Source organism: Mustelus asterias, chromosome 19, assembly GCF_964213995.1.
Source record: "Mustelus asterias chromosome 19, sMusAst1.hap1.1, whole genome shotgun sequence".
Lineage (NCBI taxonomy): Eukaryota > Metazoa > Chordata > Chondrichthyes > Carcharhiniformes > Triakidae > Mustelus > Mustelus asterias.
In genome coordinates this window covers 28,046,556-28,063,578 of record NC_135819.1, presented here as the reverse complement: position 1 = coordinate 28,063,578, position 17,023 = coordinate 28,046,556, and the positions used below count along the sequence as shown (strand labels likewise).

At 44.7% G+C, this 17,023-nt stretch overlaps 1 protein-coding gene across 2 annotated transcripts in view; it reads right to left on the bottom strand.

Moving 5' to 3' along the window:
• Positions 1-17,023, bottom strand: part of cdk17 (cyclin dependent kinase 17) — a 182,366-nt gene that overhangs the window by 20,927 nt on the left and 144,416 nt on the right. For both annotated transcript variants that reach the window (XM_078235163.1, XM_078235164.1), the window contains one exon: positions 13,836-13,933. In XM_078235163.1, the coding sequence (XP_078091289.1) occupies positions 13,836-13,933 (98 nt within the window). The remainder of the gene's footprint in view (positions 1-13,835; positions 13,934-17,023) is intronic.

Sequence of the window (17,023 nt, the reverse complement as noted above, 5' to 3'; positions counted from 1 at the left end):
CTAATTTGTCAGGGGGATGGGAAAAGGAGTTGTAGTCCAGAGGTCAGTGAGTGTAGTGAGGTACTGGGAAGGCTAACACGGTCAAAGGTGGGTACCAGCAGACAAGAAGGTGGGTTGAAGTGTGTCTACTTCAATGCAAGGACCATCCGAAATAAGGTAGGTGAACTTGGGGCGTGGATTGGCACTTGGGACTACGATGTTGTGGCCATTACGGAGACATGGGTAGAACAAGGACAGGAATGGTTGTTGGAAATTCCGGGGTATAGATGTTTCAGTAAGTGTAGGGTAGCTGGTAAAAGAGGTGGAGGAGTGGCACTGTTAATCAAGGAGAGTGTAACGGCTGCAGAAAGGCATTTCGAAGGGGATCTGCCTACAGAGGTAATATGGGCTGAGGTTAGGAATAGGAAAGGAGCGGTCACGTTGTTAGGAGTTTACTATAGGCCCCCAAACAGTAATAGAGATGTGGAGCAAGAAATTGCTAAGCAGATTATGGATAGGTGTGGAGGTCACAGGGTAGTTGTCATGGGGGACTTTAACCTTCCAAATATTGATTGGAACCTTTATAGGTCGAATAGTTCGGATGGGGCAGTTTTTGTGCAGTGTGTGCAGGAGGGGTTCCTGACACAATATGTGGATAAGCCGACAAGAGGTGGGGCCACATTGGATTTGGTAATGGGAAATGAGCCGGGCCAAGTGTTGGATTTGGTTGTGGGAGAGCACTTTGGAGATAGTGACCACAATTCGGTGTCTTTTGTTATTGCAATGGAGAGGGCCATACGGCAGGGCATAGCTTACAATTGGGGAGAGGTAATTATGATGCAATCAGGCGGGAATTAGGAAGCATAGGATGGGAACAAAAATTGTCAGGCAAAGGCACTAATGATAAGTGGAACTTTTTCAAGGAACAAATACTGCGTGTCCTTGATAGGTATGTCCCTGCCAGGCAGAGAGGAAATGGCCGAGTGAGGGAACCATGGTTCACAAAAGAGGTGGAATGTCTTGTCAAGAGGAAGAAGGAAGCGTATGTTAGGTTGAGAAAACAAGGTTCAGTTGGCTCGATGGAGGGTTACAAGTTAGCAAGAAATGAGCTGAAAAAGGGGCTTAGGAGAGCTAGGAGGGGGCATGAGAAGTCCTTGGCGGGTCGGATCAAGGAAAACCCCAAGGCTTTTTACTCTTATGTGAGGAATAAAAGAATGACCAGGGTGAGGCTGGGGCCGGTCAAGGATGGCAGTGGGAATTTGTGCATGGAGTCAGAAGAGATAGGAGAGGTGATGAACGAATACTTTTCTTTGGTCTTCACCAAGGAGAGGGGCCATGTTTTTGAGGAAGAGATGGTGTCACAGGCTGATAGGCTGGAGGAAGTAGATGTTCGGAGGGAAGATGTACTAGCAATTTTGAATAAACTGAAAGTTGATAAGTCCCCTGGGCCTGATGAAATATATCCTCGGATTCTTTGGGAGGCAAGGGATGAGATTGCAGAGCCTTTGGCATTGATCTTTGCGTCCTCACTGTCCACGGGGGTGGTGCCAGAGGACTGGAGAGTGGCGAATGTGGTTCCTCTGTTTAAGAAAGGGAATAGAAATGACCCTGGTAATTATAGGCCGGTTAGTCTTACTTCGGTGTTCGGTAAGTTGATGGAAAAGGTCCTGAGGGATAGGATTTACGACCATTTAGAAAGATGCAGCTTAATCCGGGATAGTCAGCACCGATTTGTGAAGGGCAAATCTTGCCTCACAAATTTGATAGAATTTTTTGAGGAGGTAACTAAGTGTGTAGATGAAGGTAGTGCAGTTGATGTCATATACATGGATTTTAGTAAGGCGTTTGATAAAGTCCCCCACGGTCGGCTTATGAAGAAAGTGAGGGTGTGTGGGATAGAGGGAAGTTTGGCCGATTGGATAGGTAACTGGCTATCTAACAGAAGACAGAGGGTGGTGGTGGATGGAAAATTTTCGGACTGGAAACCGGTTACCAGCAGAGTGCCACAGGGATCAGTGCTTGGTCCTCTGCTATTTGTCATTTTTATAAATGACTTGGAGGAGGAGGGGGCTTAAGGGTGGATCAGTAAATTTGCTGATGACACCAAGATTGGTGGAGTAGTGGATGGGGTGGAGGGCTGTTGTAGGCTGCAAAGATATATAGATAGGATGCAGAGCTGGGCTGAAAAATGGCAAATGGAGTTTAACCCTGATAAATGCGAGGTGATTCATTTTGGTAGGACTAATTTAAATGTGGATTACAGGGTCAAAGGTAGGGTTCTGAAGAATGTGGAGGAACAGAGAGATCTTGGGGTTCATATCCATAGATCTCCGAAGGTTGCCACTCAAGCGGATAGAGCCGTGAAGAAGGCCTATAGTGTGTTGGCGTTCATTAACAGGGGGTTTGAGTTTAAGAGCCATGGGGTTATGCTGCAACTGTACAGGACCTTGGTGAGACCACATTTGGAATATTGTGTGCAGTTCTGGTCACCTCACTCCAAGAAGGATGTGGAGACACTGGAAAGAGTGCAAAGGAGATTTACCAGGATGCTGCCTGGTTTGGAGGGGAGGTCTTATGAGGAAAGGTTGAGGGAATTTGGGCTTTTCTCTTTGGAGCGGTTGAGAGGAGACTTGATAGAGGTTTATAAGATGATGAGGGGGATAGATAGAGTGAACGTTCAAAGACTATTTCCTCGGGTGAATGGAGCGGTAACTAGGGGGCATAACTATAGGGTCCATGGTGGGATATATAGGAAGGATGTCCGAGGTAGGTTCTTTACTCAGAGAGTGGTTGGGGTGTGGAATGGACTGCCTGCAGGGATAGTGGAGTCAGAAACTATAGGAACATTTAAGAAGCTATTGGATAGGCACATGGAGTACTTCGGGATGATCGGGAGGAAATAGCTTGATCTGGGTTTCAGACAAAGCTCGGCACAACATCGTGGGCCGAAGGGCCTGTTCTGTGCTGTACTGTTCTATGTTTCTATGTGAAAACAAAATACTGCGGATGCTGGAATCTGAAACAAAAACAGAAAACGCTGGGAAATCTCAGCAGATCTGACAGTATCTGTGGAGAGAGAACAAAGCCAACATTTCAAGTCTGGATGACTCTGTCAGAGCTCATGGTGATATTGGAAAATTGGGGCTGTGTTTTCATGTTGCAATTTCCTGCTTCAGTCACAGGTCAGGATATTCAGTTGCATCATCAATGCAGCTTCATAGACTTCATAGACACTGCAACATGGATGTGTAAGCATTGTACAGATTGGGATATGGGTTAGGAAATTAGGTGTGGAATTACAGAGCGTTTCTCTTTGCAATAGGAAATGTAACTGAAGCTGCAGAACAGGATTGATGTCAATGACATGGATAGTGGAACAGGGATCGAATGAGTGTTCCTTTGTTGTTTTGCTCTTTTTGTGGGTTGAGATTGGCTTTGTTCCTGATAGTGATTTGGCAAGAGGTCTACACAATAAAACCAATTACTCCTCTTCTCTCACTGCCCCCCACCCTCCATCTCATCATTCTCACTTTGGGGTATATTTTAACCCAATGCTGATCTTAAGATGAATATAGGCTATCCTCACTGAATTTTACAAACTGGTCTAACTGGCTTCAATGTGCATTCAGTAATTGAAGGCCGTATGTAGCCTTACATTTCAAGTTTCTACAAATTAATTGTGTTTTAAAAGACAAAATTCAAACACAGCCGCTTGCCACCCAACATGCCTCCCAGCACATACTTTATCCAGGAGGCCCTTAGGTCTGATGTCCAACTTCCACTATTATACGTTGGCTGTAGCACTATTGTGTGGAGATGCCGGCGTTGGACTGGGGTGAACACAGCAAGAGTTTTAACAACACCAGGTTAAAGTCCAACAGGTTTATTTGGTCGCAAATGCCATTAGCTTTCGGAGCACTGCTCCTTCGTCAGATGGAGTGGAAATCTGCTCTCAAACAGGGCACAGAGACACAAAATCAAGTTACAGAATGCTGATTAGAATGCGAATCTCTACAGCCAACCGGGTCTTAAAGATACAATGCGAGTGGAGGGAGCATTAAGCACAGGTTAAAGAGATGTGTATTCGGATGAGGAGGATCGCAACAGACACCTCCAGATGCTGAAAGATGCCCTCATAAGAACAGGATATGGCGCTCGACTCATCGATCGACAGTTCCGACGCGCCAGAGCAAAAAACCACACCGACCTCCTCAGAAGACAAACACGGGACACGGTGGACAGAGTACCCTTCGTCGTCCAGTACTTTCCCAGAGCGGAGAAGCGACGGCATCTCCTCCGGAGCCTTCAACATGTCATTGATGAAGACGAACATCTCGCCAAGGCCATCCCCACACCCCCACTTCTTGCCTTCAAACAACCACACAACCTCAAACAGACCATTGTCCTCAGCAAACTACCCAGCCTTTAGGAGAAGTGGCCACGACACCACACAACCCTGTCACAGCAACCTCTGCAAGACGTGCCGGATCATCGACACGGATGCCATCATCTCACGTGAGAACACCATCTACCAGGTACACGGTACCTACTCTTGCAACTCGGCCAACGTTGTCTACCTGATACGCTGCAGAAAAGGATGTCCCGAGGCATGGTAGATTGGGGAAACCATGCAGACGCTACGACAACGGATGAATGAACACCGCTCGACAATCACCAGGCAAGACTGTTCTCTTCCTGTTGGGGAGCACTTCAGCGGTCACGGGCATTCAGTCTCTGATCTTCGGAGAAGCGTTCTCCAAGGCGGCCTTCACGGCACACGACAGCGCAGAGTCGCTGAGCAGAAACTGATAGCCAAGTTCCACACACATGAGGACGGCCTCAACCGGGATCTTGGGTTTATGTCGCACTATCAGTAACCCCCACAGCTTGCCTCCTGGACTTGCAGAACCTCACTGGCTGTCCTGTCTGGAGACAATACACATCTCTTTAACCTGTGCTTAATGCTCCCTCCACTCACATTGTCTCTACCTTTAAGACCTGATTGGCTGTAGAGATGCGCATTCTAATCAGTATTCTGTAACTTGATTTTGTGTCTCTGTGCCCTGTTTGAGAGCAGATTTCCACTCCATCTGACGAAGGAGCAGGGCTCCGAAAGCTAATGGTATTTGCTACCAAATAAACCTGTTGGACTTTAACCTGGTGTTGTTAAAACTCTGTGTAGCATTATTGCCAGTTTCAGGAGAAAGACAGGTATAAACCTAAACTGAGGCCTAGTATTAAAACTTTTCTGGACCTCAATTTTTTCCCAATTTCCAGGTGCCCCATCCACTTTCAACCTCATCAACAGATTACCCACAGCCCAAGTTAAAATTGGCCCTATCAATTCTAAAGGCCTCTTCAATTCGTTGTTCTATTTACATCAGGCACTGGATGTATTTTGTGGTTTATTTTCCTTTAGCCCAACAACTGGTAGAAAATTATCCTTTAATCCATAATATTGTTTATCTTGCTCTTAATCGCTTCAGATTCCCTTCTCCAATATCCTTCCATTTAGTAAAAAGCTACATGATTTATGACATAACATCACCAACTAAAAGATCTACAATTTGATAATCGTCTCATCTCACTTTTTCAATTTCCTTAAGAATCACACAGCACAGGAAGCCACCATCTGGCCATGCCAGTTCTTTGAAAGATCCTTCCAATTAGTCCCACGTACCTGCATTTTCCTGATACCCATGCATTTTTTTTCATTTTCAAGTTTCTGTCCAATTGCCTTTTGAAAACTCGTTGTAGTTGCTTCTACCAGGCCACAAAATGCTTCACTGTTCCTTTTGAGGCTTTTAAAAGTTATTTTCCTTATATTTCCTCAGCTTTCCCTATCCCAGCCTAAACATTTTTTGCACTCCCCATCAGATTTTTAAAATAAATATTTTTATGGTCCACATACAATATCTTCAATTTTGCTTTGAGGCAGAAGCTGGAGAGATCAGAGTGCAACAGACAATATGGACGATGGATTTGGTGTTGGGTGGAGGGACTTGAAAATGTCAGTTCTACGTTTGTGCACATGATGTGAGTGGCAGAGAAGTTGTACATATGGAGGCCAGAAGAAGCAACAATAGAAGCAGCTAAAACATCAGTTTTCGTAGCACAAAGCCATTCAAGGTTCAAGAAAGAAGTAGAGTTGCTTGTGGCGGCATTTGAAGGTAAGTTGGACAATGCTCTATCCCCAGAATTATGGGATGTTTTGAGGAGTGGATGGAGAGCTAATATGGTGATTATAGGGACCGTCAAAAGTATTCTTTAGAGACATGATTCCTTCCACTTCTTGGGAGAAATTATACTTTGTGTGTGAAACACATTGAACTTCCGTCAAGTAGCAGAGATGGATCTGCTCCCTAGTTTCCTACCTTAAGATCCAGGTGATCCTTTCTTTCCCAGTCTGCGTCAAAGTAGAGCAGCACACTCCTGAGGTGTTTAGTTCAGGGCTGCATAACTGAAGGTAAGGGGGCCATGCGCCCTTTTTTATGGCACTAAGTTTTAAGTTTATTTATTTGTGTCACAAGGTAGGTTACATTAACACTGCAATTAAGTTACTGTGAAAATCCCCTAGCTGCGTAAAGCAGGTAAACTTAGATCCAACCACCTTCAAGCTAGGGGAAGGTTGCTTCTAAGGTAAGTGGGTAGGATCGGATGTGTGGGAGTGGGGGTGCAAAATCAGTCAGTGGGGGGATTGGTTGGTTAATGAGAAGGTTTGGTGATCAGTGAGGAGAATCAGTTGGGGGGGGTTCGGGTGGTCAGGTGATCAGTGGGGTTGGATGGGTGGTCAGGTGTTCAGGGGCAGGGAAGGAAGGTCTGGACTTGCGGATAGCGAAGAGCATTGTCGGGCAATACAGCAGGATATAGATAGGCTGGAAAATTGGGCGGAAAGGTGGCAGATGGCGTTTAATCCGGATAAATGCGAAGTGATGCATTTTGGAAGAAATAATGTAGGGAGGAGTTATACAATAAATGGCAGAGTCATCAGGAGCATAGAAACACAGAGGGACCTAGGTGTGCAAGTCCACAAATCCTTGAAGGTGGCAACACAGGTGCAGAAGGTGGTGAAAGCGGCATATGGTATGCTTGCCTTTATAGGACGGGGTATAGAGTATAAAAGCTGGAGTCTGATGATGCAGCTGTATAGAATGCTGGTTAGGCCACATTTGGAGTACTGCGTCCAGTTCTGGTCGCCGCACTACCAGAAGGACGTGGAGGCGTTAGAGAGAGTGCAGAGAAGGTTTACCAGGATGTTGCCTGGTATGGAGGGTCTTAGCTATGAGGAGAGATTGAGTAAACTGGGGTTGTTCTCCCTGGAAAGACGGAGAATGAGGGGAGATCTAATAGAGGTGTACAAGATTATGAAGGGGATAGATAGGGTGAACGGTGGGAAGCTTTTTCCCAGGTCGGAGGTGATGATCACGAGGGGTCAGGAGCTCAAGGTGAGAGGGGCGAAGTATAACTCAGATATCAGAGGGATGTTTTTTAAACAGAGGGTGGTGGGGGCCTGGAATGCGCTGCCAAGTAGGGTGGTGGAGGCAGGGACGCTGACATCGTTTAAGACTTACCTGGATAGTCACTTGAGCAGCCTGGGAATGGAGGGATACAAACGATTGGTCTAGTTCGACCAAGGAGCGGCACAGGCTTGGAGGGCCGAAGGGCCTGTTTCCTGTACTGTTCCTTGCTCCATTTGGGGGGGGGGGGGGTAGAACCATCAAAGTTGCAACTTAAATTGTACTACTGGATGGTTTCTATTGCAGGAAAATTGCCCAACAAAAGTTTAAATGGGCAGATTTCCTTCTCTGAAGGACATTAGTGACTCAGATGGGTTTTTCTGACAAACAACAATGGTTTCACGGTCATCAGTAAACTCTTAATTCCAGATTTTCTCTTACTGAATTCAAATTCCGCCATCTGTCATGGTGAGACTCGAATCCAGGTCCTCAGAACATTAGCTGAGTTTCTGGATTAATAATCTAACAATTATAACCACTAAGACATCACTTCCCCATATTCTGGCAAGGCCAGAATACTTAATAAATTACTTTGTATTGATATTTATTAAGGGAGAGTATGTGCAAAAGTTTTCACTAGAAGCGGAGCTGGTAAAGAGAATGGACGATATCTTCTCCAAAATCTCAAGAGTGTACATTGTAACAGAGTGGAGGAGATTGGAAAGAGCTGAATACAGCTATCATCTCAAGCTGTGAAGAAACCACTGACTACAAGACCAGGAAACACCAAGACTGGCTCGATGAGAATGACTACACCATCCAAGAGCTCATCAACAAGAGGAGGAAAGCTCTCCGCGCCTGGCAAAATGACATAACCAGCAAGGCAAAGAGAATTGTGGAGGCATTGGTGGTGATCTTTCAGGAATCACTGGAGGCAGGGAGGGTCCCAGAGGACTGGACACCGCTGTTTAAAAAGGGAGGGAGGCAGTAGATGGGAAATTATAGGCCAGTTAGCGTGCTGACTCGGTCCTACTTTATCATGCACTTCCAAGTACTCTGCGATCTCATCTTCAATAATGGACTCTAAAATCTTGCCAATGACCGAAGTCGGGCCAACCGGCCGATGTGGGTAGAACTGAGAAATAAGAAGGGGGAAATCACTTTGATAGGGCTGTACTATAGGCCCCCAAATAGTCAGCGGGAATTTGAGTAGCAAATATGTAAGGAGATGACAGATAGCTCCAAGAAATATCGGGTGGTAATAGTCGGAGATTTTAACTTTCCCAACATTGACTGGGACAGCCATAGTATTAGAGGGTTGGATGGAGAGAAACTTGTTGAGCGCATTCAGGAGGAATTTCTCATTCAGTATATGGATGGCCCGACTAGAGAGGGGACAAAACTTGACCTCCTCTTGGGAAATAAGGAAGGGCAGGTGACAGAAGCGTTAATGAGGGATCACTTTGGTACCAGTGACCATAATTCTATTGGTTTTAAGATAGCTATGGAGAATGATAGGTCTGTCCCAAAAGTTAAAATTCTAAATTGGGGCAAGGCCAATTTTGATGGTATCTGGCAGGAACTTTCAAAAGTTAATTGGGGGAGTCTGTGGGAAGACAAAGGGACGTCTGGTAAGTGGCACGCTTTCAAAAGCGAGTTAACCAGGGTTCAGAGTAAGCACATTCCCCTTAGAGTGAAGGACAAGGCTGGCAGAAGTAGGGAACCCTGGATGACTCGGGATATTGAGGCCCTGGTCAAGAAGAAGAAAGAGGCACATGACATGCATAGGCAGCTGGGATCAAGTGAATCCCTTGAAGAGTATAGGGGGTGCAGGAGTAGAGTTGAGAGAGAAATCAGGAGGGCAAAAAGGGGAAACGAGATTGTTTTGGCAGAGAAGGCAAAGGAGAATCCAAAGAGCTTCTACAAATACATAAAGGGCAAAAGAGTAACAAGGGAGAGAGTAGGGCCTCTTAAGGATCAACGAGATCATTTACGTGCGGATCCACAAGAGATGGGTGAGATCCTGAAAGAATATTTCTCATCAGTATTTACTGTTGAGAAAACCATGGATGTTAGGGAACTTAGGGAAATAAATAGTGATGTCTTGAGGAGTGCACATATTACAGAGAAAGCGGTGCTGGAAGTCTTAAAGTGCATCAAGGTAGATAAATCCCCGGGACTTAATGAAGTATATCCCAGGACATTGTGGGAGGCTAGAGAGGAAATTGCGGGTCCCCTAGCCGAGATATTTGAATCATTGATAGTCACGGTGAGGTGCCTGAAGATTGGAGAGTGGCACATGTTGTACCTTTGTTTAAAAAGGGCTGCAGGGAAAAGCCTGGGAACTACAGGCCAGTGAGCCTCACATCTGTGGTGGGTTAATTGTTGGAAGGTATTTTGAGAGACAGGATCTACAGGCATTTAGAGACTGATTAGGGACAGTCAGCATGGCTTTGTGAGTGGAAAATCATGTCTCACAAATTTGATTGAGTTTTTTGAAGGGGTAACCAAGAAGGTAGATGAGGGCAGTGCAGTTGATGTTGTCTACATGGACTTTAGCAAGGTCTTTGACAGGTACCGCATAGTAGGTTGTTGCATAAGGTTAAATCTCTCAGGATCCAGGATGAGGTATCTAAATGGATACAAAATTGGCCTCTTGACAGAAGCCAGAGGGTGGTTGTAGAGTGGTGTTTTTCAAACTGGAGGCCTGTGACCAGCGGTGTGCCTCAGGGATCAGTGCTGGGTCCACTGTTATGTCATTTATATTAATGATTTGGATGAGAATATAGGAGGCATGCTTAGATGGCACTAAGATTGGTGGCATAGCAGACAGCGAAGAAAGTCATCTCCAATTGCAACAGGATCTTGATCAATTGGGCCACTGGGCTGACGAATGGCAGATGGAGTTTAATTTAGACAAATGCGAGATGATGCATTTTGGTAGATTGAACCAGGGCAGGACTTACTCAGTTAATGGTAGGGCGTTGGGGAGAGTTACAGAACAAAGAGATCTGGGTGTACATGTTCATAGCTCCTTGAAAGTGGAGTCACAGGTGGACAGAGTGGTGAAGAAGGCATTCAGCATGCTTGGTTTCATCGGTCAGAACATTGAATACAGGAGTTGGAATGTCTTGTTGAAGTTGTACAAGACATTGGTACGGCCACACTTGGAATACTGTGTGCAATTCTGGTCACCCTACTATAGAAAAGATTTACTAGGATGCTACCGGGACTTGATGGTTTGAGTTATAAGGAGAGGCTGGATAGACTGGGACTTTTTTCTCTGGAACGTAGGAGGGTGATCTTATAGAGGTCTATAAAATAATGAGGGGCACAGATCAGCTACATAGTCAATATCTTTTCCCAAAGGTAGGGGAGTCTAAAACTAGAGGGCATAGGTTTAAGGTGAGAGATACAAAAATGTCCAGAGGGGCAATTTTTTCACACAGAGGGTGGCGAGTGTCTGGAACAAGCTGCCAGAGGTAGTAGTAGAGGCGGGTACAATTTTGTCTTTTAAAAAGCATTTAGATAGTTACATGGGTATTATGGGTACAGAGGGATATGGGCCAAATGCATGCAATTGGGTTTTTAAAAAAAATCAGGGCAGCATGGACAAGTTGGGCCGAAGGGCTTGTTTCCATGCTGTAAACCTCTATGATCCTATGCGAGAGACCCTGCCAACCTTGGTACATTTCTCCTATCTGGGGAGCCACCTCTCTTCTAAGGCTAATATTGATGCAGAGATCCAACATTGTATCAAATCGGCGAGCACCACCATCAATGTCTAAGGTAGAGAGTCTTCGATGACCATGACATTCGTGTTGAAACCTCATGTAGATGAAGATCCTCATGTACAAGGCAGTCACCCTCCCAACTCTTCTGTATGGCTCAGAAATCTGGACTACATACAGACGCCACCTCAAGGCCCTGGAGAGGTGCCATAAATGTTGTCCGAGACGGATTCTCTGCATCAGCTGGGCGAACAGGCGTACTAAATCAGCGCCCTTATCGGAGCTGAGGGCACCAGCATCCGAGGTCATGATCAGCTAAAACCAACTAAAGTCGGTGGAGTTGAAGACAGTGCGGAGGGAAGTGGCAGGTTACAGAGGGACATAGATAAGCTGCAGAGCTGGGCTGAGAGGTGGCAAATGGAGTTTAATGCGGAAAAGTGAGAGGTGATTCACTTTGGAAGGAGTAACAGGAATACAGAGTACTGGGCTAATGGTAAGATACTTGGCAGTGTGGATGAACAGAGGGATCTGGGTGTCCATGTGCATAGATCCCTGAAAGTTGGCACCCAGGTTGATAGGGTTGTTAAGAAGGCATACAGTGTGTTAGCTTGTATTGGTAGAGGGATTGAGTTTCGGAGCCAGGAGGTCATGCTGCAACTGTACAAAATTCTGGTGCGGCCGCATTTGGAGTATTGCGTACAGTTCTGGTCACCGTATTATAGGAAAGATGTGGAAGTGTTGGAAAGGGTGCAGAGGAGATTTACCAGGATGTTGCCTGGTATGGTGGGAAAATCGTATGAGGAAAGGCTGAGGGGCTTGAGGTTGTTTTCGTTAGAGAGAAGAAGGTTAAGAGGTGACTTAATAGAGGCATACAAGATGATCAGAGGATTAGATCAGGTGGATAGTGAGAGCCTTTTTCCTCGGATGATGATGGCTAGCACGAGGGGACATAGCTTTAAATTGAGGGGAGAGAGATATAGGGCAGATGTTAGAGGTAGGTTCTTTACTCAGAGAGTAGTAAGGGCGTGGAATGCCCTGCCTGCAGCAGTAGTGGACTCGTCAACATTAAGAGCATTCAAATGGTTATTGGATAAACATATGGATGATATTGGAATAGTGTAGATTAGAGGGGCTTTAGATTGGTTCCACTGGTTGGCGCAACATCGAGGGCCGAAGGGCCTGTACTGCGCTGTAATGTTCTATGTTCTATCTCTGCTGGGCTGGCCATGTGCTGAGGATGTTAGAGTCCCGACTGCCAAAGCAAATTTTTTTCACTCAGCTCAAGAAGGCTCCCAAATAAGAGAAGGACAAAGGAAGCGCTTCAAAGACATCCTGATGGTCTACCTCAAGAAATGCAACATAGATGTCAACACCTGGGAGACTCTTGCTTAGAAGAGACCTACTTGAAGGAACCTCCTAATTAAAGGGACGCAATTCTTCGAAGACACCCGACATTAAGAGGCAGCCCAGAAAAGGGGCCCGAGAACAGAATACCAGCGAACTGGAATCCAAGGGCTAAACCCACCTCCCGGAAACACCTGCCAAGTATACGGTCGAAGATGTGGCTCTGGCTCATCAGCCACGCAAGGACCACAGCCTCATGACCAGCAACGTGGAGTTTCTTGGGTGGGCAATCATACTCGTTAGTGAATGATCACTGAAGATTGATATTTTTTAAGGGAGAGGATGAGCAAAATGTATCAATTGAAGTGGAAATGGTAGAGGTAATGGACGGGTTCAAATTGATAGGCAAGACGTGCTGGAAAGACTGGCTATGTTTAGAGTGGAAAAGTTCCCTCGTCCAGATGACTGGGATCCCAAGTTGCTAAGGGAATGGCAATGGAGAAAACGGAAAGGTTTATCATAATCTTCTAACCTTTGCTAGATCGGGAAGAGGTGCCAGAGGATTGCAAAATAGCAAATGTAAACAATTTTGTTCAAAAAAGGCCATCTCTAACACTTACAGGCTGGTCAGTTTAACATCAATTATGGATTAGGTTTTAGAAACAATGATCAGGTAAAACACTTGGGAAAGGTTTGAGTTAATTAAGAAGAGCCAGTACTGATTTGTAAACAGTAGATTGTGTTTGATCAATCTAATTGAGTTTGTGGTGAAGTAACTGAGTAAGTTGATGAAGGGAATGCGGTAAATCTTGTCAATATGGATTTTAAGAGTGTTCGACAAAGTGCGATACAAAAGGCTTGTTAACGAAATTGAAACTCATGGAACAGGAGGATCAATGGAGGCTTGGGTCAAACATTGACTGAAGGATAGAGAACAGTGAGTCGTGAGTGGCAAGTGGCTGTTTTTCTGACTGAAGGATGATAGACAGTGGTATACCCCAAGAAGTTAGTGTCAGGACTAAACAGGGACAATCAAAGTAATTGGATGGCACTGGAAGGAAATAAAGTTGCAGGGCTATGGGAATGGAACAGGACAATGGGACTGACTGGATGCTCTAAAGAGAGCTGGCATTGAAACAATGGGCTGATTAACCTGCTCTGTTTGTGATCCACATCATAACCTGCTCTGTGCCATAATGACTGTATGATTCTATGTAGATAAGAGTAGTATTCTCATTAAGCGTAATAAATATTTAGACATAGAACTAATACTATTTTGCTGTGACTAAAACTTGTCACATTTACAACAGAATTGCCAACATACCCAGTAGCCGGAAAATCAAGTGCAATTCGTCTTCTACAGTGGAACCAGGAAACAAAGGTCTTCCAGATGCCATTTCATAGAAGATACACCCAACACCCCTGGAACAAGTGAAAGCACATTACATTGTAGTTCACACAAGCCAATCTTTCATGACCTAAGATTTTAAATGTACACATCACACTTATTACATACATCTTTCTCAAGATTGTTAGTCAATTCTTCTGAGCAGCAAGTAGAATTTTTTTCAACAAAACAAATCCACAATAGAAAAGGGGTTGACTATTTGTTCATAGTAGTTATCAATCTATAAATTCAAGGCACACTATAGGTGTAGATAAAGCACTCGGGTAAGATAATCAGGAGTATGCCACAGCTATTGCATTTTGTCCAGAACTCACATGACCTTTCCCCAATAGCCAAACAAATCTCTCTGCGCAGACACTTAAAGATACATAAAATGTCTAGACCTATTTTTTTTAAAATGCAAAAGCTAAATGAAAACCTCCCCTGTTGACTAGTCAAGATTGAAAAGGATTATACAGATGTAAAGATTGTTAAAGGTTTCTCTTTAAAAATACTAAATCGCTGTGGAATTGCATTTCTGAAAATGACTTGTACTTGTTGCTGGTCATCAAACCTTCATTTGCTGCTACATCAGTTTAAACCAGTAAATCCTGCCAATTGGAAATACTGCCTGCAAGATTTTGGAAATGCAGAGTTTTATCTTTTCATTCTTCGTCTTTTTACTTTGATGTCTTTTGGTTTGTGGACATACCACCTTTATGATTTCCATTGTATAAATATACCTTTCTAGTGAGGCAAGATACAATGGTGGTGTACAATTGGGTTCAAAGAGATCAGTCTTTTATCTTGTTGCATTTCATATATTAACTCATTTAGTAATATATGAGGAAAATGGCAGTCCAATGTGACTTTTATATGTTTTGGTTCACTTCCAGTCGTGGTTCAAGCATCTTCTATGCACGACTCTGTGTCTTATCGTTCAAGGGTGCTCTAGAAGAGCCATGATAAATTTTCTGCTCTTTATTGTGGTTGGGAATGCGCAGAGTACTATCTTTTATATGATGTAGCACCAGTTTAGGGGCAGTCTTTACTGGAAAGGTGTTGGTGCAAACTAGGAGATCCAATATTGTTGATGTGTGTGAATTAACCAAAAAGTAATATTTTGGAAAATTTAAGATGAGCAGAAGATGAAACTGAGTTTGTGGAGGAGGGTTCCCTACTACAGAATGTATCAGTCGTGCTGGAGCTCATAATGAACCAGATGAACCAGAATGATATACAAGGTAGCCTACAAGCTTGGAATAAGAGTGTTATAAGATTGTAGCAATAGTTTTTAAAATCAAGTATAACTATGCCAAAAGTACCCTCGATGTGGTCTCACCAATGCGTTGTTCTGTGGCAGCAAGACTTCCCTACTTTTATGACCCTTCCCCTTGCAATAAAGGCCAATATTCAATTTTCCTTCCGAGTTATTTGCTAACGCATGCTAAAGTTTTGTGATTCGTGTACTCAGATCCTTCTGCACCACAGCATCCTGCAGTCACTCTCCATTTCAATAATATTCTACTTTTCTATTCCTCGCATCAAAGTGGATAGGGTTACATTTTACATAAGAACATAAGAAATAGGAGCAGGAGTAGGCCATCTAGCCCCTCGAGCCTGCCCCGCCATTCAATAAGATCATGGCTGATCTGAAGTGGATCAGTTCCACTTACCCGCCTGATCCCTATAACCCCTAATTCCCTTACCGATCAGGAATCCATCTATCCGTGATTTAAACATATTCAACGAGGTAGCCTCCACCACTTCAGTGGGCAGAGAATTCCAGAGATTCACCACCCTCTGAGAGAAGAAGCTCCTCCTCAACTCTGTCCTAAACTGACCCCCCTTTATTTTGAGGCTGTACCCTCTAGTTCTAGCTTCCTTTCTAAGTGGAAAGAATCTCTCCACCTCTACCCTATCCAGCCCCTTCATTATCTTATAGGTCTCTATAAAATCCCCCCCTCAGCCTTCTAAATTCCAACGAGTACAAACCCAATCTGCTCAGTCTCTCCTCATTATCAACACCCCTCATCTCTGGTATCAACCTGGTGAACCTTCTCTGCACTCCCTCCAAGGCCAATATATCCTTCCGCAAATAAGGGGACCAATACTGCACACAGTATTCCAGCTGCGGCCTCACCAATGCCCTGTACAGATGCAGCAAGACATCCCTGCTTTTATATTCTATCCTCCTTGCGATATAGGCCAACATCCCATTTGCCTTCTTGATCACCTGTTGCACCTGCAGACTGGGTTTTTGCGTCTCATGCACAAGGACCCCCAGGCCCCTTTGCACAGTAGCATGTTGTAATTTTTTTCCATTTAGATAATAATCCAATTTGCTATTATTTCCTCCAAAGTGAATAACCTCGCATTTGTCAACGTTATACTCCATCTGCCAGATCCTCGCCCACTCACTCAGCCTGTCCAAATCTCTCTGCAGACCTTCTACGCCCTCCACACGATTGACTTTTCCACTTATCTTTGTGTCGTCTGCAAACTTTGTTACCCTACACTCAGTCCCCTCCTCCAGATCGTCTATATAAATGGTAAATAGTTGAGGCCCCAGTATCGATCCCTGCGGCACGCCACCAGTTACCATCTGCCAACCAGAAAAGCACCCATTTATTCCGACTCTCTGCTTCCTGTCGGATAGCCAATCCCCAATCCACGCTAACACCCTACCCCCAACTCCATGTGACCCAATCTTCTTCAGCAACCTTTTGTGAGGCACCTTATCAAATGCCTTTTGGAAATCCAAAAACACCGCATCCACCGGTTCCCCTCTGTCAACCGCACTAGTCACATCTTCATAAAAATCCAACAAGTTCGTCAAGCACGACTTTCCCCTCATGAATCCATGCTGCGTCTGCTTAATCGAACCATTCTTATCCAGATGGTCTGCTATTTCTTCTTTAATGATGGATTCCAGCATTTTCCCAACTACAGACGCTAAGCTAACCGGCCTGTTGTTACCCGCCTTTTGTCTATTTCCATTTTTAAACAGCGGCGTAACATTAGCCATTTTCCAATCCTCCGGCACTACCCCAGAATTCAACGAATTTTGATAAATAACCACTCACGCATCCGCTATTACCTCTGACATTTCTTTCAGTGCCCTG